This window comes from Clinocottus analis, unplaced genomic scaffold (genome assembly GCF_023055335.1).
Source record: "Clinocottus analis isolate CAN_PGR_092001 unplaced genomic scaffold, fCliAna1.0.p SCAF_16, whole genome shotgun sequence".
Lineage (NCBI taxonomy): Eukaryota > Metazoa > Chordata > Actinopteri > Perciformes > Cottidae > Clinocottus > Clinocottus analis.
Window position 1 is genome coordinate 17957913 of NW_027175887.1, and position 17500 is coordinate 17975412.

At 46.5% G+C, this 17500-nt stretch overlaps 3 protein-coding genes across 3 annotated transcripts in view; 2 read left to right on the forward strand and 1 right to left on the reverse strand.

The window, feature by feature from the left end:
• The first annotated feature begins 1612 nt into the window (after positions 1–1612).
• On the forward strand, positions 1613–7200 carry gas7a (growth arrest-specific 7a). The gene is made up of 9 exons (XM_068578646.1): positions 1613–1876; positions 2445–2560; positions 3049–3123; positions 4050–4128; positions 4331–4462; positions 4699–4822; positions 5383–5462; positions 5599–5697; positions 5984–7200. Exons 1-9 carry the CDS (start codon positions 1628–1630, stop codon positions 6095–6097), a joined length of 1068 nt encoding a protein of 355 aa, XP_068434747.1. The 5' UTR covers positions 1613–1627; the 3' UTR covers positions 6098–7200.
• A 3617-nt stretch (positions 7201–10817) lies between these two features.
• Positions 10818–12135, reverse strand: rcvrna (recoverin a). The gene is made up of 4 exons (XM_068578948.1): positions 12095–12135; positions 11606–12033; positions 11025–11136; positions 10818–10936 (listed from the first exon to the last, which is right to left on the reverse strand). The coding sequence occupies exons 2-4, from the start codon at positions 11984–11986 to the stop codon at positions 10818–10820; spliced, it is 612 nt and encodes a 203-aa protein (XP_068435049.1). The 5' UTR covers positions 11987–12033; positions 12095–12135.
• A 4012-nt stretch (positions 12136–16147) lies between these two features.
• LOC137786980 (germ cell-specific gene 1-like protein) overlaps positions 16148–17500 on the forward strand; it is an 8542-nt gene continuing 7189 nt past the window's right edge. The window contains exon 1 of the mRNA XM_068579140.1: positions 16148–16809. Coding sequence (XP_068435241.1) covers positions 16506–16809 — 304 coding nt within the window. The 5' untranslated portion in view covers positions 16148–16505. The remainder of the gene's footprint in view (positions 16810–17500) is intronic.

Consider the following 17500-nt stretch of genomic DNA (forward strand, 5'->3'; position numbering starts at 1 on the left):
ATCTTTCTCGTCCACGTCATCTTTCTCGTCCTCGTCATCTTTCTCGTCCTCGTCATCTTTCTCGTCCTCGTCATCTTTCTCGTCCACGTCATCTTTCTCGTCCACGTCATCTTTCTCGTCCTCGTCATCTTTCTCGTCCTCGTCCACGTCATCTTTCTCGTCCTCGTCATCTTTCTCGTCCTCGTCATCTTTCTCGTCCTCGTCCACGTCATCTTTCTCGTCCTCGTCATCTTTCTCGTCCTCGTCATCTTTCTCGTCCTCGTCCACGTCATCTTTCTCGTCCTCGTCCTCGTCATCTTTCTCCTCCTCGTCTTCATCCTCATCTACGTCCTCGTCCACGTTCTCGCCCATGTCGACGTCCTCGTCCACGACATCTTTCTCGTCCTCGTCTACGTCCTCGTCCTCATCCTCGTCTATGTCCTCGTCCTCATCCTCGTCCTCATCCTCGTCCTCATCCTCGTCATCTTCCTCGTCCTCATCAGCTTTGTTACACGAGCAAAGCAAAGGAAAGACATGTTCCTCTGAGTGAAAGATGTTGCTGTTTGCAGAGAAAACACATCATGAGACCATGTGAGTGAAGGTCTCTGCTGCAGTTTTACACTGTTTCTGTTCTCCTGGCTGCTCTCATTGAGTTACTGGATCACTAATGTTATAAATATCACGATATAACGTACCTCATCAAATATACTTCTCACCAAAATATATCTAATGCAACAACACAAGGCCAGTTCCTTTATTTTACCCTGGAGAACATCTCACAAAACCATAAAGAAGGTGACATGGAGGGACCCTGGGAAAAGACCTGTGTGTGTGTGTGTGTGTGTGTGTGTGTGTGTGTGTGTGTGTGTCTGTCTGTCTGTCTGTCTGTCTGTCTGTCTGTCTGTCTGTCTGTCTGTCTGTCTGTCTGTCTGTCTGTCTGTCTGTCTGTCTGTCTGTGTGCGTGTGTGTGTAAAACGTCCTCCTGGGTCACATGACCTGCCTCCATCACCTGAGAACCGACGCCGTGTCGTTCAGACGACTCGACTCGGTTTTATTTTTTACTGGAGAGTCAAAAGCTGCGTCTCCTCTCAGTGCGGTAAACACGGTGTGTGTGTGTGTGTGTGTGTGTGTGTGTGTGTGTGTGTGTGTGTGTGTGTGTGCAGCAGCTGACATGGCACGGAGGGTTTCTGTGGCGCTGCCAGCAGGGAGAAGAGGCTCGCAGATGGTGAACGTTACGTAACCGCGGCCTCGAAGGCAAACTGAGACGCCGCCGAGTCTCTGAGTCTCTGAGTCTCTGCATCTCTGAGTCTCTGAGTCTCTGAGTCTCTGAGTCTCTGCATCTCTGAGTCTCTGAGTCTCTGGTCGGGTCGAGTGTGTAGCGTTGGTGTTTTTCTGCAGCCGCACACTCCCACGTGGACGCAGTGCGTTTGATTCACAGAACTGAAGGTCTCTCTCTCTCTCTCTCTCTCTCTCTCTCTCCATCCATCTCTCTCTCTCTCTCTCTCTCTCTCTCTCTCTCTCTCTCTCTCTCTCTCTCTCTCTCTCTCTCTCTCTCTCTCTCTCTCTCTCAGCGCTGGAAGAAGTACTAAAGTACTACAAACGCTGATGTACAAGTACTTCTCCCTCTTATCGGGCTTCCTGTGCTTTAATGTTTCCGTCATGGTTCGTCTTCCAGTTCTTTGAGTTTAATGTTCCTGCTCTTGAGACGTCTTCTCCTCCGTCACACGTCTGTTTGTTTGTTGGCTTCACTCCTTCAGGCTCTCATCCTCCTTTCTCTTCTCCTCCTCCTCCTCGTTCTTCTCTTCAGATCAACGGCGTGACCTTCCCTCTGCCAGGAGAAGGTCCGGAGCAGCAGCTGCTGAAGCCCAAAGAGTGGAGCTACTGCGACTACTTCTGGGTGAGAGACGCTGGAGGAGCAGAAGCTTTAAAGGTTAAATGTAACAGTTCAAAGCATCAGGACATCAAAGCATCAGGACATCAAAGCATCGAGCGGCTGCAGAGCGGCTGCAGAGCGGCTGCAGAGCGGCTGCAGAGCGGCTGCAGAGCGGCTGCAGAGCGGCTGCAGAGCGGCGTCGTCTACCAACGACTTCCTGAACTGGATTTGAATCGAGTGAAATACGACCTCGTGTTTCCTCCTCCGCTGCTGTTGTTGTTGTTGTTCGGCTGCTCGTCGTGTCCTGATGCTTCTGCAGCGAGCACACACACACACACACACACACACACACACACACACACACACACACACACACACACACACACACACACACACACACACACACACACACACACACACACACAACGCGTGTCCTCCTTGACATGTCAGTGTGACTCACACATTCAGAGCTTTCACGCTCTCAAACAGCAGAGAGGCGTTTCTGCTGTTTGAGGCTGTTCGTCAGTTGAGTGACGCTCTTCCTCCTCCTCCTCCTCCTCCTCCTCCTCCTCTTCCTCCTCCTCTTCCTCAGACCGATAAGAAGGACCCTCAGGGTACGACCTCGGTGGCAGGGTTCGAGGTTCTCCTCCAGAAGCAGCTGAAGGGCAAACAGATGCAGAAGGAGATGTCTGAGTTCGTCCACGAGAGGTAGAGCGCTGTGCTTCATCATTATGTATTATAGATGTATTATAGATGTATTTATTATATTTATTATATATGTATTTATTATATTTATTATATATGTATTATAGATGTATTATATATGTATTATAGATGTATTATAGATGTATTATATATTTATTATATATGTATTATATATTCATTATATATGTATTATATATGTATTATATATTTATTATAGATGTATTATATATGTATTATAGAATGTATTTATTATATTTATTATATATGTATTTATTATATATTCATTATATGTGTATTATATATTCATTATATTTGTATTATATATGTATTATATATTCATTATATTTGTATTATATATGTATTATATATGTATTATATATGTATTATATATTCATTATGTATATGCTGCTGAAGCAGCGTTGGGGTCTCTGCCCCGGCCCTTGAGCCAGGCAGCCGGTCGTCACAGCTCTCTGCTCTGGTCCTGTTTTCAGGATAAAGATTGAAGAAGAATACGCCAAGAACCTGTCCAAGCTGTCGCTGAGCCCACTGGCAGCGCAGGAGGAGGGGTGAGTCAGAACCACACGGGACCGGGTCAGAGGGGGCAGAACCGGGTCTAAAGGGAATAGAACCGGGTCAGAGGGGACAGAACCAGGTCTAAAGGGAACAGAACCGGGTCAGAGGGGGCAGAACCAGGTCTAAAGGGAACAGAACCGGGTCAGAGGGGGCAGAACCAGGTCTAAAGGGAATAGAACCGGGTCAGAGGGGACAGAACCAGGTCTAAAGGGAACAGAACCGGGTCTAAAGGGGACAGAACCGGGTCTAAAGGGGACAGAACCGGGTCTAAAGGGGACAGAACCGGGTCAGAGGGGACAGAACCGGGTCCAAAGGGGACAGAACCATGTCTAAAGGGAACAGAACCGGGTCTAAAGGGGACAGAACCGGGTCTAAAGGGGACAGAACCGGGTCAGAGGGCACAGAACCGGGTCAGATGGGACAGAACCGGGTCTAAAGGGGACAGAACCAGGTCTAAAGGGAACAGAACCGGGTCAGAGGGGGCAGAACCAGGTCTAAAGGGAACAGAACCGGGTCTAAAGGGGACAGAACCGGGTCTAAAGGGGACAGAAACAGGTCTAAAGGGGACAGAACCGAGTCAGATGGGACAGAACCGGGTTTAAAAGGAACAGAACCGGGTCAGAGGGGGCAGAACCAGGTCTAAAGGGAACAGAACCGGGTCTAAAGGGGACAGAACCGGGTCTAAAGGGGACAGAACCAGGTCTAAAGGGAACAGAACCGGGTCAGATGGGACAGAACCGGGTTTAAAAGGAACAGAACCGGGTCAGAGGGGAGCAGAACCGTCGGCTCTTAAGGTCCAGACTGAGACCCAGGCTGTGTACCTAATATACACACCAGGTGTTCTACAGTACAGTACACCAGTACCAGTACTAGTACTCCTGTGTACTGTGATGTCATGGAGGACGTCTCTTGTTCTCAGGACTTTGGGAGACGCCTGGACGCAGCTGAAGAAGAGTCTGCACGACGAAGCCGAGGTCCACCTCAAGTTCTCCAACAAGGTGTGTGTGTGTGTGTGTGTGTGTGTGTGTGTGTGTGTATATGTGTATATGTGTGTGTGTGTGTATTTGTATATATATATCAGTGTGTACAATAGAAGGGAGGTGTTTCTGTCCTTCCTCACTGAGAAAGATCAGAGAGATAATGTGTGTGTGTGTGTGTGTGTGTGTGTGTGTGTGTGTGTGTGTGTGTGTGTGTCCTCAGCTGCACACCGAGGTGGAGAAGCCTCTGCTGACGTTCCGGTGCGACAACTTCAAGAAAGACCTGAAGAAGTACGACCATCACATCGCCGACCTGCGGAAGCAGCTGGCCAGCCGGCACGCCAGCGTGGAGAAGGTACACACACACACACACACACACACACACACACACTGTGTGGGTATTTCCTGCATGTTGTGATGAAGAAAAGGAAGAAGAAGAAAAAATAAATCCCTGAATGACTCCTCAGATTACAGGATGAGGCGGCGTGAAGAGGCCGTAATGATTCATGTGACAGATGTTTACCGTAAAGCTGAGGATTACTGTCTGTTCACACGCTGTGTGTGTGTGTGTGTGTGTGTGTGTGTGTGTAGTCCCGTAAAGCGCTGGCGGACCGGCAGAAGGACCTGGAGGTGAAGACGCAGCAGCTGGAGATCAAACTGAGCAACAAGACGGAGGAGGACATCAAGAAGGCCCGCCGGAAATCCACACAAGCAGGTCACACACACACACACACACACACACACACACACACACACACACACACACACACACACACACACACACACACACTTATTGCAGTCTTGGGTTTCAGTTTAAATCTGAAGATCTTCCATATTTATTTTGCATTGTGTGTTTTTTTGTGTGTGTTAGCTTAGCCAGTTAGCTTAGCTTAGCACAAAGACTGGAAACGGGGGGAAACAGCTAGCGTCTCTCACTGGTCACAAAATAGTAATTTATGGATGAATTAATATTACAAAACGTTCATAACAACAGATTCAGTGAAGTGGTCGGTGAGCGCCCTCTGCTGGTGAACATGAGGAACTGAACCTGTAAATAAATAAATGTTGTTGTTGTTTCTGAGGGATTAGAACACATCGCTTCAACACGTGTTGTGTTTATTACTTCATTTTAATATCATTAAACACATTCATGTGGTTCTTTTATGCATTAAAACCTGAACACACGAGGAAGGTTGAACCTCTGACACCAGACTGAGAGAAGCAGGTGACCTCTGAACTGTGACCTCTGACCTCTGACCTCTGCGTGTCCTGCAGGAGACGACCTGATGCGCTGCGTGGATCTGTACAACCAGACGCAGTGCAAGTGGTTTGAGGAGATGGTGACCACGAGCATGGTGAGCGCACTTCCTGTTGCACAGAGCACTTCCTGTTGCAGAGGAAGGCTGCAGAGTTATCTTCATGGATTTACGTCTCTCTCCTCCTCTTCTTCCTCTCTCTCCTCCTCCTTCTCCTCCTCCTCCTCTTCCTCAGGAGCTGGAGAGGCTGGAGGTGGAGCGCATCGAGTGGATCCAGCAGCATCTTCGTCAGTACACGACTCTGAGACACGAGACGGACATGTTCAACCAGAGCGTGAGTTATTATTATTATTATTATTATTATTATTATTATTAAATTATTATATTATATTATATATATATATATATACATTTTTTTTTTATTGATTATATTATTATTATTTTTAAATTATTATATTTTATTATTATTATTATTATTATTATTATTATTATTATTATTATTATTATTATTATATTATCTTGATAACGACTGGATGGAAAATCCTTCAAATTTGTATATTGGGTGTGTGTGTGTGTGTGTGTGTGTGTGTGTGTGTGTGTGTGTGTGTGTGTGTGTGTAGACGGTGGAGCCCGTGGATCAGCTCCTGCAGAGCGTGGATCCGGCCAGAGACCGTGAGCTGTGGGTGAGAGAGAACAACACGGGCGAGGTGCGGCCGGTGGACATGGACCTGTAGCGCCGACCCGGGCCCGGCTCGGCTCGGCCCGGCTCGGCTCGGCCCGGCTCGGCCCGGCTCGGCCCGGCCCGGCCGCTGACGCTGATCCAGGGACGGCCGACTCGCCGCCCGCTGGCACCGCGGGTTCTGCGGTCCGGACGAGGCGGCGGGTCGCAGCATGCTCCTCCTCAGGCTCCGCCCCCTCAGCGCTCAGACTCCGCCCCCTCATCGCTCAGACTCCGCCCCCTCATCGCTCAGACTCCGCCCCCTCATCGCTCTCTGAATGCCGTGTGACACACCTGCTGTTTACCTGTCGTAACGTGCACACTCGTGGAGCAGTTACATGTTTTAATCGTCTCGTTTAGCTTCAATCCACCGTCTTCACGGTTTGAACTAAAAAAAAAGTCTGATTGTTGAAACGACCTTTATTTTAGATACGACGCTCTATATGATATTATATGATATATTTTCATATTTTGCCGGTTCACTTTTTCTTTGGGTGGAAACGCATGTTTTTAAATATCTCGCTTTGTGTGTCTGAAGAGCCGCACAACGTGTGTGTACCAAGTGTGTTGAAGCTACACAAAGGTACGTGACAGCAGCTAGGAACTTTACTCACACACACACAGACACACACACACACACACACAGACAGACAGACAGACAGACAGACACACACACAAAGACACACAGACACACATGCACATAGACCCATAGACACACACAAACACACACATGTACGTACGCACGCACATACGTAAATAGACACACACAGAAAGGCAGACACACAGTGACACACACATTCGCACAGACACACAGACAGACAGGCTCACGCATAGACACACACACACACACGCACAATGACACACAGCAACAAAACAAGTGTGCAGCATTAATAGCCAGTGTGTTTAAAAAAAATAACAAATTCACACACACACGTACATATGCATACGCAAACAGACACACACAATGACACACATACGCACAGACAAACACATACACAGACAGACACACATACACAACAACAAAAAGTGTACAGCATTAATAGCCAGTAACCTCAGTTGTTTAAAGCACAGACACACACAAACAAACAGACAGACACACAGAGACAGACACACACAGACAGACACACACAGTGTTTTTTGGATGTGATTGTGATTCATAAATCAAACGTTGGTCCGAGTCCCCTGCAACACCTCTTAGTGCCTGGCGGTGGACCGGACGGATACGACTCCTCTCTCGTCAGTGGACACGTGTTCAGGCTCGCTGGTCCTGTTCAAAACGCCCGGACGAGGTGTTTGTACTGTCATGTGTTTTGTTGCTTTCGGGGTGTGTGTGTGTGTGTGTGTGTGTGTGTGTGTGTGTGTGTGTGTGTGTGTGTGTGTGTGTGTGTGTGTGTGTGTGTGTGTGTGTGTGTGTGTGTGTGTGTGTGTGTGTGTGTGTGTGTGTGTGTGTGTGTGTGTGTGTGTGTGTGTGTGTGTGTGTGTGGAGGGTGAGGGAAGCACAAAGAATATCTTTGCTTTTAAAAAGCGAAAATTCTGCCGATTTAAAGAAAAGATAAAAACACTGGCAGGCTGATCTGGAGCCGCCGACTCGTCCCAGAGGCACAAAAGTGAAAAGAAAAGACATTTTCTTTGTTGTTGTTGTTTATTTTTGTATCAGAGACTGCATGAACAGTGTGTTTACATGTACGTGTGTGTCTTTATTGGGATTGTTACCTTTCTGTCAACATGTCAATGAAACGTTTCCTCGAAAGCCGATCGGGCGAAGATGAAAAGTCGAAATCCGACTGCGGAGCACAAGAACAATACTTCATTAAAGTAAATAAATATATAGACGCTTTACCTGCCTTATCGCCAACATAACGTGTGCAGTGCTTTACGTTACTTTGTGTTTTTAAACGACGCGCAGGTTTAAATAGCTTTTCTGTCGTGGAGGTTTTGTGTGTCAATGTTGTGCAACTAAATGTAACAAAAGTTAATTTGTTCCAACTAAATGTCCCAACGGTCGAGTCCTCCTCCTCCTCCTCCTCCTCCTCCTCCTCTTCCTCCTCCTCTTCCTCCTCCTCCTCTTCCTCCTCCTCCCCATGTGATTAACATTCCCATAACGTGACTTCAGATCCGATGTTCCCGGTGTGTTTGCGGATGTTTGGTCCGCGGTGAGCTTCTGTCCAGACGGTGTGCCGTGGAATGCAGTGTCCAAAAAAAAATAAATCTCCTCTCTGAAAACTGTTTATCATGGCGGTGTGTGGTGATGTCACTGTGTTTGGACGCCACTGGATCCAGGCCAGCGGCGCTGGGACGGACCGGTAAGGCAGGAATTAACCCCCCGAGGCCCAAGAGATGATTCCTGAGCTCAGGAATATTTGTTTTGATTATTTTTGACCCAACTATTTAACTGTATTGCAAAGAAGAAGAAGAAGACTTCCCTCTCTTCAGCGTTTGAATGTTCAACTCGTTAAAAAGCCTCAAGGAAAGAAAACGAAACCTTTTTTTAAAAGACGTTTATTACACATGTATCTACTGTGTTGTAGACGATTATACACATATCAGAGGCTCGAAGGGATCATTCAGTTGTATTCTCTGGTTGTATAGAAGTCTATACTTCATGTGTTAAAGCTGCATTCTCTCTCCTGACCACCAGGGGGCGACTCCTCTGGTTGTATAGAAGTCTATGCTTCATGTGTTGAAGCTGCCTTCTCTCTCCTGACCACCAGGGGGCGACTCCTCTGGTTGTATAGAAGTCTATGCTTCATGTGTTGAAGCTGCATTCTCTCTCCTGACCACCAGGGGGCGACGCCTCTGGTTGTATAGAAGTCTATGCTTCATGTGTTAAAGCTGCATTCTCTCTCCTGACCACCAGGGGGCGACTCCTCTGGTTGTATAGAAGTATATGCTTCATGTGTTAAAGCTGCATTCTCTCTCCTGACCACCAGGGGGCGACTCCTCTGGTTGTATAGAAGTCTATGCTTCATGTGTTAAAGCTGCATTCTCTCTCCTGACCACCAGGGGGCGACTCTTCTGGTTGTATAGAAGTCTATGCTTCATGTGTTAAAGCTGCATTCTCTCTCTTGACCACCAGGGGGCGACTCCTCTGGTTGTATAGAAGTCTATATAAGTGACTCTACTTCTCTCTTGATGTATTCCCTCAGTAAATATTGTAAACATGAGTTTATTTCTCTAGTTTTGTCCTTTTATGGTCCATTTAAGTAATAATACAATCTAAAAAGTGAAAGTAAGAACAGGATTTATCTTCCATTTGTAAGAAGTCGGTGTTTCCACCGTCGTCACACATTATATGAATAAAACAGTCTTTCACAACAACACATCCATTACATCTTTATCCCTTAAAGCTCGCTTAAGAATGTTTCTAACTTAAAGTCTTCTTCACGGCGCCACAAACGCATTAACTCAACGACTCGCTGCAGTGGAAGGAGTCCGCTCGTCTCAATTGACCTTCAGGTCTTAATCGGATTGGCCGATACAGGCAGATTATTAACCTGAGACTAATTCCTCTCAAAGGAGCTCTGGTCCCGACTTTCTTCCTCTCAAACTAATGAATCAATTCAAAGTGTGAACAAATGTTTCTGGAGCTCTGCCAGACGAGAGAGAAGGATGTCGTGTTGCTCGAGTCAGTAGAAAACACAAGTGTGTTGCAGATAAACGTTGTACGTATATTTTGTGTGTGTTTTAATGCTGATTATTCATTATTGTCACTGTCGTTGCATTAAAAAAAAATTCAAAAATCTAAATAGTCAACAAGGTTTTCACACTGTGTCCGTTGGAGCTAATATGCAAATACATTTATGTTTAATTCAACACAAAAATGTAATTAAAAGTAAATAAAATCACATTTAATTCTACGAGAGGCAGCAGAGACGGAGGCTAATGCTAGCTAGGCTAGTTAGCGTTTAGCTGGTAGTTTTTAAGGATTTAGCTGTATGTAGATGTCACGTGTCTTTTTCAAACAGGATAACTTTGCTTTAACTAAGGCTAGTCGGTAAAATCAACAAGTAGTTTACAACATCAACCACATGCAGGACACAAACACTTCTCCCTCTGGTCCACTTAAGCTAACGAAGTTTAATTCACAAGAAAAAAGTGTTTTACGTTTGTCTCGTTATAATTGAAGATAGTCGTCGTCTAATTTATGTGGCGGGAAATCTCTATTCTGACATGTTAAACCACCAGAATTATATATATATATATATATATATATATATATATATATATATATATATATATATATATATATATATATATATATATATATATAATAGCTGTGTGTTTTAATGCTATTTAATGCTAAGGAATATGTGTAAAATAGCTTCGGCTAACTAAGCTAACTTACCAGCTAGCCTGAACTAGCTAGAAAGCTATCACTGCAGTTTGTTTTTGCGTGTTCTCTAGTTCTTTGCCTACACTATGTTGTATTATATTGTATTTTCTATAGTTAGGTACCTGGTCCACATGTCTGACCAAAAGTTTACAAACTCACGTCTTGAGTTGTCATTTCAAGAGTTCCCCGGCTTTTGATTTTCTGGGACGAAAATGCAATAATTGAATTGCTCTCTGGGTGCAACGACCAAAAAGAGAAAATGCAGTTTTGTTCGTCTGGTTGCTCGACCAAAACAAATGAATACAAACAGCAACGTGGTTGAAGAGGACAAGCAGCCAGGACACGAGCAGTGAAACAGAAAACAGAAAGTCTTCAAACCCCTGAAGGGCTTCCTCTCCGTGTTTTATTGCTTCTTCTCTTTCAGCTTGTCTTTGATTTTCTGAGGCTCGTCGTATTGAATCAACCGCAGGATGTCCTTGTTATCCATCACGCCCTGGATGAACTCCCCCTCTGAGATCTTATCTGGGGAGAATGATGAAAAAGAATATATAACAGAAGGAAAGCATGGAGGCGTGACGTTCAGAGCGGCTTCGGTGTGTTCGTGAGCTACCGTTGTCCTTCTTCCCGAAGAATTCCCAGATTTTCTCCGCCCTCTTCTCCGGCGTGTTTTCGTCCTCGGGGAGGTTCTTCTGGTCGTCGGCGGGAATCATGTTGAATATCGACTGTGTGAGAGTAATTTTCATATTTATCATAGCAATACTATTATCATATTCTTGTGCAATACGGTCATATCTTTTATATTATATTATCTGTGCATATGACCGTAAAAACGTCTTCAATCTTGAATGTTTTCTTATTTTGGGCTATTTTTATTGTCTGGAAGAGCAATTCAAAATGGCGGAGTTATGATGGCAGTTAACACCAGTAGCATTGAATTATTCAAGTCTCATTAATCACTGATTTACAATCCCTCTACTTTCCTTGACGGACACTTTTAAGGGAATAAGGGTATAAAAAGTGAGCGTAACGAGGGGAATAAATTAATCAAACTAAATTATGGAACAATGCTCCATCTTGTTTTCAACGTGTGCTAAAGAGGCTTACTCTAGCGATAATGAAATAACATAAAGCACTTCAGCAAATGCTGCTTCTCTCCGCCATCCCGGTGAAAGAAAAGAAAGGCATAGCTACCCTGACGATCTCTAGGATTTCACTTTTGCTGATGGTGCCGTTCCCGTCCACGTCGTACAGGGCGAAGGCCCACTCCAGCTTCTGCAGCGTCTTGCCCCCGGACGTGAGGTGCAGGGCCACGATGTACTCCTTGAAGTCCAGCGTGCCGTCGGCGTTGGTGTCGAAACTCCTGAACACGTGGCGCGCGTACTCCGTGGGGTCGGCGTTGGGGAAGAAGCTGGCGTAGATGCCCTCGAACTGCTGCTTGCTGATCTTGCCGGTGGGACACTCCTTCAGGAAGGACTGGTACCAGGTGCAGAGCTCGGACTCCGAGTATTTGGTGTTGGACTTCAGTTCATCCAGCAGCTCCTTCGACAAAGCGCTGCTCTTAGTATTCCCCATCCTGCAGACCACTTCTTCTTCGTCTTCTTCTTCGTCTTCGTCTTCTTCTTCGGGGGTTAAAAAACCTCGGCGGCGCTCGATGGCGTTCACTCTGCCTCGTATTATCACCCCGGCTGCCCCTTCAAGGTGCCAAATGAGATTATGGTCATCGCTACCTAAATCCAGACAGCTGTCTTGGAAGATTAAGGGGATAACCACGTCACACCACCATGACACCTTTTTTTAAGACAGTTAAATGCTGGAGGTATAAACACAGGATTAAACGCAACAGGTGGCAAACACTTTAAAGGTCAACATCTGGGGCCCTCAAACGCCTGTTTTTTCTACAACTGTAATCCCATCTGCCGTCCCGGCCGGCGACGCATGATCGGTGACAGAACGTAATCCATGAATCATGTTTGTCTTAATGCACCTGAATATTTTTGAATTGGAAATATGATAGTATTTACTTTAATCCCATTAAAAAGTTATTTACTTATTCTTTAAAAACTGATGTTCTTAGCGGTGTAGTGATTTTCTTTAACCAAAATGAAGTAAGTATTGATGCTTATTATGAAGCAACAATATGTCAATGAAAGATATAATTTACACTGATTTACTCACATTGAATAGAAACCTATTTACTTGTTATGCAACATCAACGATGGTTAACTGTGTACCTTGTGAAGAATATGCTGATTTGAAGGAGTTAAAACTAGAAGGACCTGTGAACTCGTCTTGATGACTTTTGATCCGTTCAAATTTCAACAAAACATCACATAAAGTCACCAATCGATGTAGAAAAGTATAATTATACCTTCAGAGTATCCAGCAGGTCATAAGGTAAATAATCTTCATCTTTAAAGGTGTTTTTTTTAATGTAATTTAATTTAATTTCTGAATCTAAAGGAGTTCCCCAGGGATCGACTCTGGGTCCTCTCCTGTTTATATTTTAACAAACTCTCTAAATCTCTACGCCGATGACACAATCTTCTATTGCAAAGATCAAACTACAAACTTAGCTGCTGGAAAAACTGCAGCTTGCTTTAAACGATCTCCTTCAGATTTTAAAATCCTGAGTCGCGCAACAGAAATTTATTTCATCACTGCGACCGACTACGCTCATGTTTCATGGGTGGGTTTTTATTTTTATACATTTATTTAATATAAAAGCTACGCGGGGACATTGTGTAGTCTCAGTGTGGTTATTTTGTGTGTCTTTGTAGTCATTTTGTGCGTCTTTGTGTTCGTTTTGTGTGTCCTTAAGGTAATTGTGTGTGTCTTCGTCATCAATTTGTGTGTCTTTGTAGTCATTTCCAGTGTCTTTGTTGTCATTTTGTGCGTCTTTGTGTCCTTTTTGTGTGTCTTTATAGTCATTTGTGTTCTATTTCTGTCTTTGTAGTCATGTTGTGTCTCCACTTATGATCTTGTAGTTATTTTGTGCGTCTTTGTCATCATTTTGTGTCGTTTTGAGTGTCCTTGTCGTCATTTTGTGTGTCCTTGTCATCATTACGGGTGTCTTTGTGGTCTTTGTGTGTGTCTTTGAAGCCACGTTGTGTCTCCATGGATGTTTTGAGTCTCGTTGCTGTCGTCAGGTCTCACTACTGCTGCTGCTGGTGCTGCTGCTGTTGCTGGTGGTGGTGGTGGTGCTGGTGCTAGTCGTGGTGCTGCTGCTGGTGGTGGTGGTGCTAGTGGTGGTGGTGCTGGTGCTAGTAGTGGTGGTGGTGGTGGTGCTAGTGGTGGTATTGGTGGTGGTGCTGCTGCTGGTGCTGGTGGTGGTGGTGGTGGTGGTGGTGCTAGTGCTGGTGGTGGTGGTGGTGCTGGTGGTGCTAGTGGTGGTGGTGGTGCTAGTGGTGGTGCTAGTGCTGGTGGTGCTGGTGGTGCTAGTGCTGGTGGTGGTGGTGGTGGTGGTGCTAGTGGTGGTGGTGATGCTAGTGGTGGTGGTGGTGCTAGTGCTGGTGGTGCGAGTGGTGCTGGTGGTGCTAGTGGTGGTGGTGGTGGTGCTGCTGGTGGTGGTGATGCTAGTGTTGGTGCTGGTGCTGGTGGTGCTAGTGGTGGTGGTGCTGGTGCTAGTGCTGGTGGTGGTGCTAGTGCTAGTGCTGGTGGTGGTGCTAGTGCTAGTGGTGGTGCTAGTGGTGGTGCTGGTGGTGCTGGTGGTGCTAGTGCTGGTGGTGGTGGTGGTGGTGCTAGTGGTGGTGGTGATGCTAGTGCTGGTGGTGCGAGTGGTGCTGGTGGTGCTAGTGGTGGTGGTGTTGGTGCTGCTGGTGGTGGTGATGCTAGTGTTGGTGCTGGTGCTGGTGGTGCTAGTGGTGGTGGTGCTGGTGGTGATGCTAGTGGTGGTGGTGGTGATGCTAGTGGTGGTGGTGGTGGGCTGCTGGTGGTGGTAGTGGTGGTGCTAGTGGTGCTGGTGGTGGTGGTGATGCTAGTGGTGGTGGTGGTGCTAGTGCTGGTGGTGGTGGGCTGCTCCTCCACAATAAATGGGATCAGATTATCTGCGTCTCCAGTGTAATAGTCTCAGGCCAGATTACAAGGACCATCTGCTGCAGAGACCACGGCGAGCGAAGGCAATTAATGAGCTGGGATGAGCAGCCGAGCTGCGCGGTGCTAAGTGTTGGAGTTAATCCATTTGTATGCTACTCAGCTAGCGCCGCTCCCTCCAGACGCACCGCGGCAACGCCTCCAGGACGACTGGAGGGAACGCAGTAATCCCAGATGTGTGAGAGATATTATGGCGACCGGTTAATGGGTATCCTAATTTAGTGTTAGGAGCGTCAATCTGAAATATCTTCAGATTATAAAAACCCCCAAATCACTCTTTGGCCTTTCAAGCATCACCGTGTACTTTCACACGTAACATGGACGTGTAGTTATTGAAATGCACAGAATGTGGAGCATGTCGCGTCGGGGGAGAGGCTCACATCTGCTGCTGGTAAACTCTGACGTTACAGCAGGTATTGCTTATGTAAGAGAGGATGAGTCCAGGAAATGTTCACTGAACAACAGGCTTACTGCTCCATCGAGTGCACCGCGGGACTCATTCTCCCGCTGTTTACATTGGTATTACATGGAAGACGAATGTTCAGAGTAATCTCCTGTTCAGGGAATCACTCTGCTGGACGCCGGCAACGAAGCAAAGCACCGCCGCGAGGTTGAAAGGTGAGTTTACCTGAGACTCAATCAATGTTTATGGAGGCAAGTACACAAAGGTCCAAAAGCTTTTCTGTGTGCTCACACACACACACACACACACACACACACACACACACACACACACACACACACACACACACACACACCAGAGCTTCGTACATATTTCTAAATATCGGGAGCTATTCTGAACTCAAGAAAAAACATGATTATTTATTAAAAACAGCTGTAACAAAAACATCATATAACAAATAAGATAGATGATGTAACTCTGGTTGTATAGAAGTCTATGCTTCATGTGTTAAAGCTGCATTCTCTCTCCTGACCACCAGGGGGCGACTCCTCTGGTTGTATAGAAGTCTATGCTTCATGTGTTAAAGCTGCATTCTCTCTGCTGACCACCAGGGGGCGACTCCTCTGGTTGTATAGAAGTCTATATAAGTGACTCTACTTCTCTCTTGATGTATTCCCTCAGTAAACATTGTAAACATGAGTTTATGTCTCAATCTCTAGTTTCTAGTCTTCTTCTATACAGCGTGATGTTCATTTAGTACTTTATGGTCTGTTAGAGTCAAACAGACCATAATAAGGGGACGCTTTAGGGGCGGGGCTACCAGGTGATTGACAGGTCTGCCTCAATCTAAAGGTGACATGTTTGTTTGTAAAAAAACTCCAAAATCCAGAAGAAGACAAAGAATCAAAGTACAAACAGCAGATGTGATGTTTCTGCTAACATCTGTCCTTCAAATACTTTCTGCCAGTAATGTGTCTTCATGTGTGTGCTGTAACCTACACACACACACACACACACACACACACACACACACACACACACACACACACACACACACACTATGGATGTGTGTCAATGTGTACACATTATGTCACGACTCACCGGTCGCTTTCAGACGCGCTTCGACATCAAAAACTCTGTTGAAATGTAAACTTGTCCTGGATTACATAATCTAATCTCATAGTAATCTTTTTTTCTCTTTCTTTTTTTTTTTGCCCGGGACTCTGCTCTCAAAAGGAAAACTGGATTGTAATTTGCCATTTGTAACGGATGATATCGGGGGGAAGCTCTGTGGAAGGGGCGGAGCGAGGACGAGGACGGCCGAGCGGCGAAGAGCCAAAGAGTTCAGATGAAGCCCAGAAGAAGCAACGCCGGCGAGGGGCTGCTCCTCCTCTGGCGCCGGAGAGCACCGACCCGTTAATCGAGGCGGAAGCGGCGGCGGCGGCGGCAGAGGGACGCTCAGGATTCTCACCCCGAAGAGCCCCGACCAGATTATGAAGATTTGACACATCTGCTGGGAGGCGAAAAACACGGCGGCTACATATCGAAAAGCCGGAGGGGGATTAGCCGCCTTTTCATCCCATCGGCTCGGCGCGCACCATGAGGCTGCAGCGCGGCCGGCGGGCTTCCCTGGCGCTCACCCTGAACCTGGTGGCGTTCGCCTTCGCCCTGTCGGCGGTCACCACCAACTACTGGTGCGAGGGCACCCGCAAGGTGCCCAAGCCCTTCTGCACCGGGCCGCCGCTGAAGGTGAAGCAGTGGTTCTGCATCCGCTTCAACAGCTCCAACGTCAACGACAGCCGGCTGGTGCAGTACATCTTCGAGAGCGGCGAGGAGAAGTTCCTCCTGAGGAAGTTCCACACCGGGATCTTCTTCTCCTGCGAGCAGGCCGCCGACATGAACGGTGAGTCCCGGCCGCCGCCGCCGGGGGGCTTTCGGGGGTTTCGGGAAACAGGAAGTGACGACGGAGGACTCCGCCGCTCGGCCCGCGGGTTGACGAGAAGACGCGGCGGGTCCGTGGGGTCGCCGGCGGACGCGCTGAATGTTTTATTCTCTTTATTCAGGCTCCGTGAAAGCCTTCACTCACTTCAAACTGATTTATTCATATTAGTGTCATGATTTAACGGCTACAGGTGGAATAACTCGACTTCATCTTAATCCCGTGGTGTCCCTCTGTGTGTGTTCCTAACTAACAAAGGGCAGCGTGCATGTGAGATGAGGACAGATTAAAGGTGCTCATGAGCATCAGGATGAAACAGGAGTTCATCTGAAGCTGTGAGACTCAACGTCATGAAGATCATGAAACTTCATCTGGAAACAAATCAAACGCTGAGATGTTTCAGTGAAAGTGGCAGAAGAAATATTCTGTATTCCACATTAAAGCCTTCAATGGAGCGGCTGGTGAAGGAGCTGAGAGATTAATCCATAATTACGCGTCTGATTTCATGAGTTGACAGTATTTTGCATCATTAATCCAGCAGGTGGAGAAACGTGCAGACACACAACAAACTGAGTGAAAGTAGTATTTAACCCTAGAAGTGAAGTAAGATGAGCTCATAAGTAGTAAAAGTACTTCATCACTCAGCTCGTGTGTT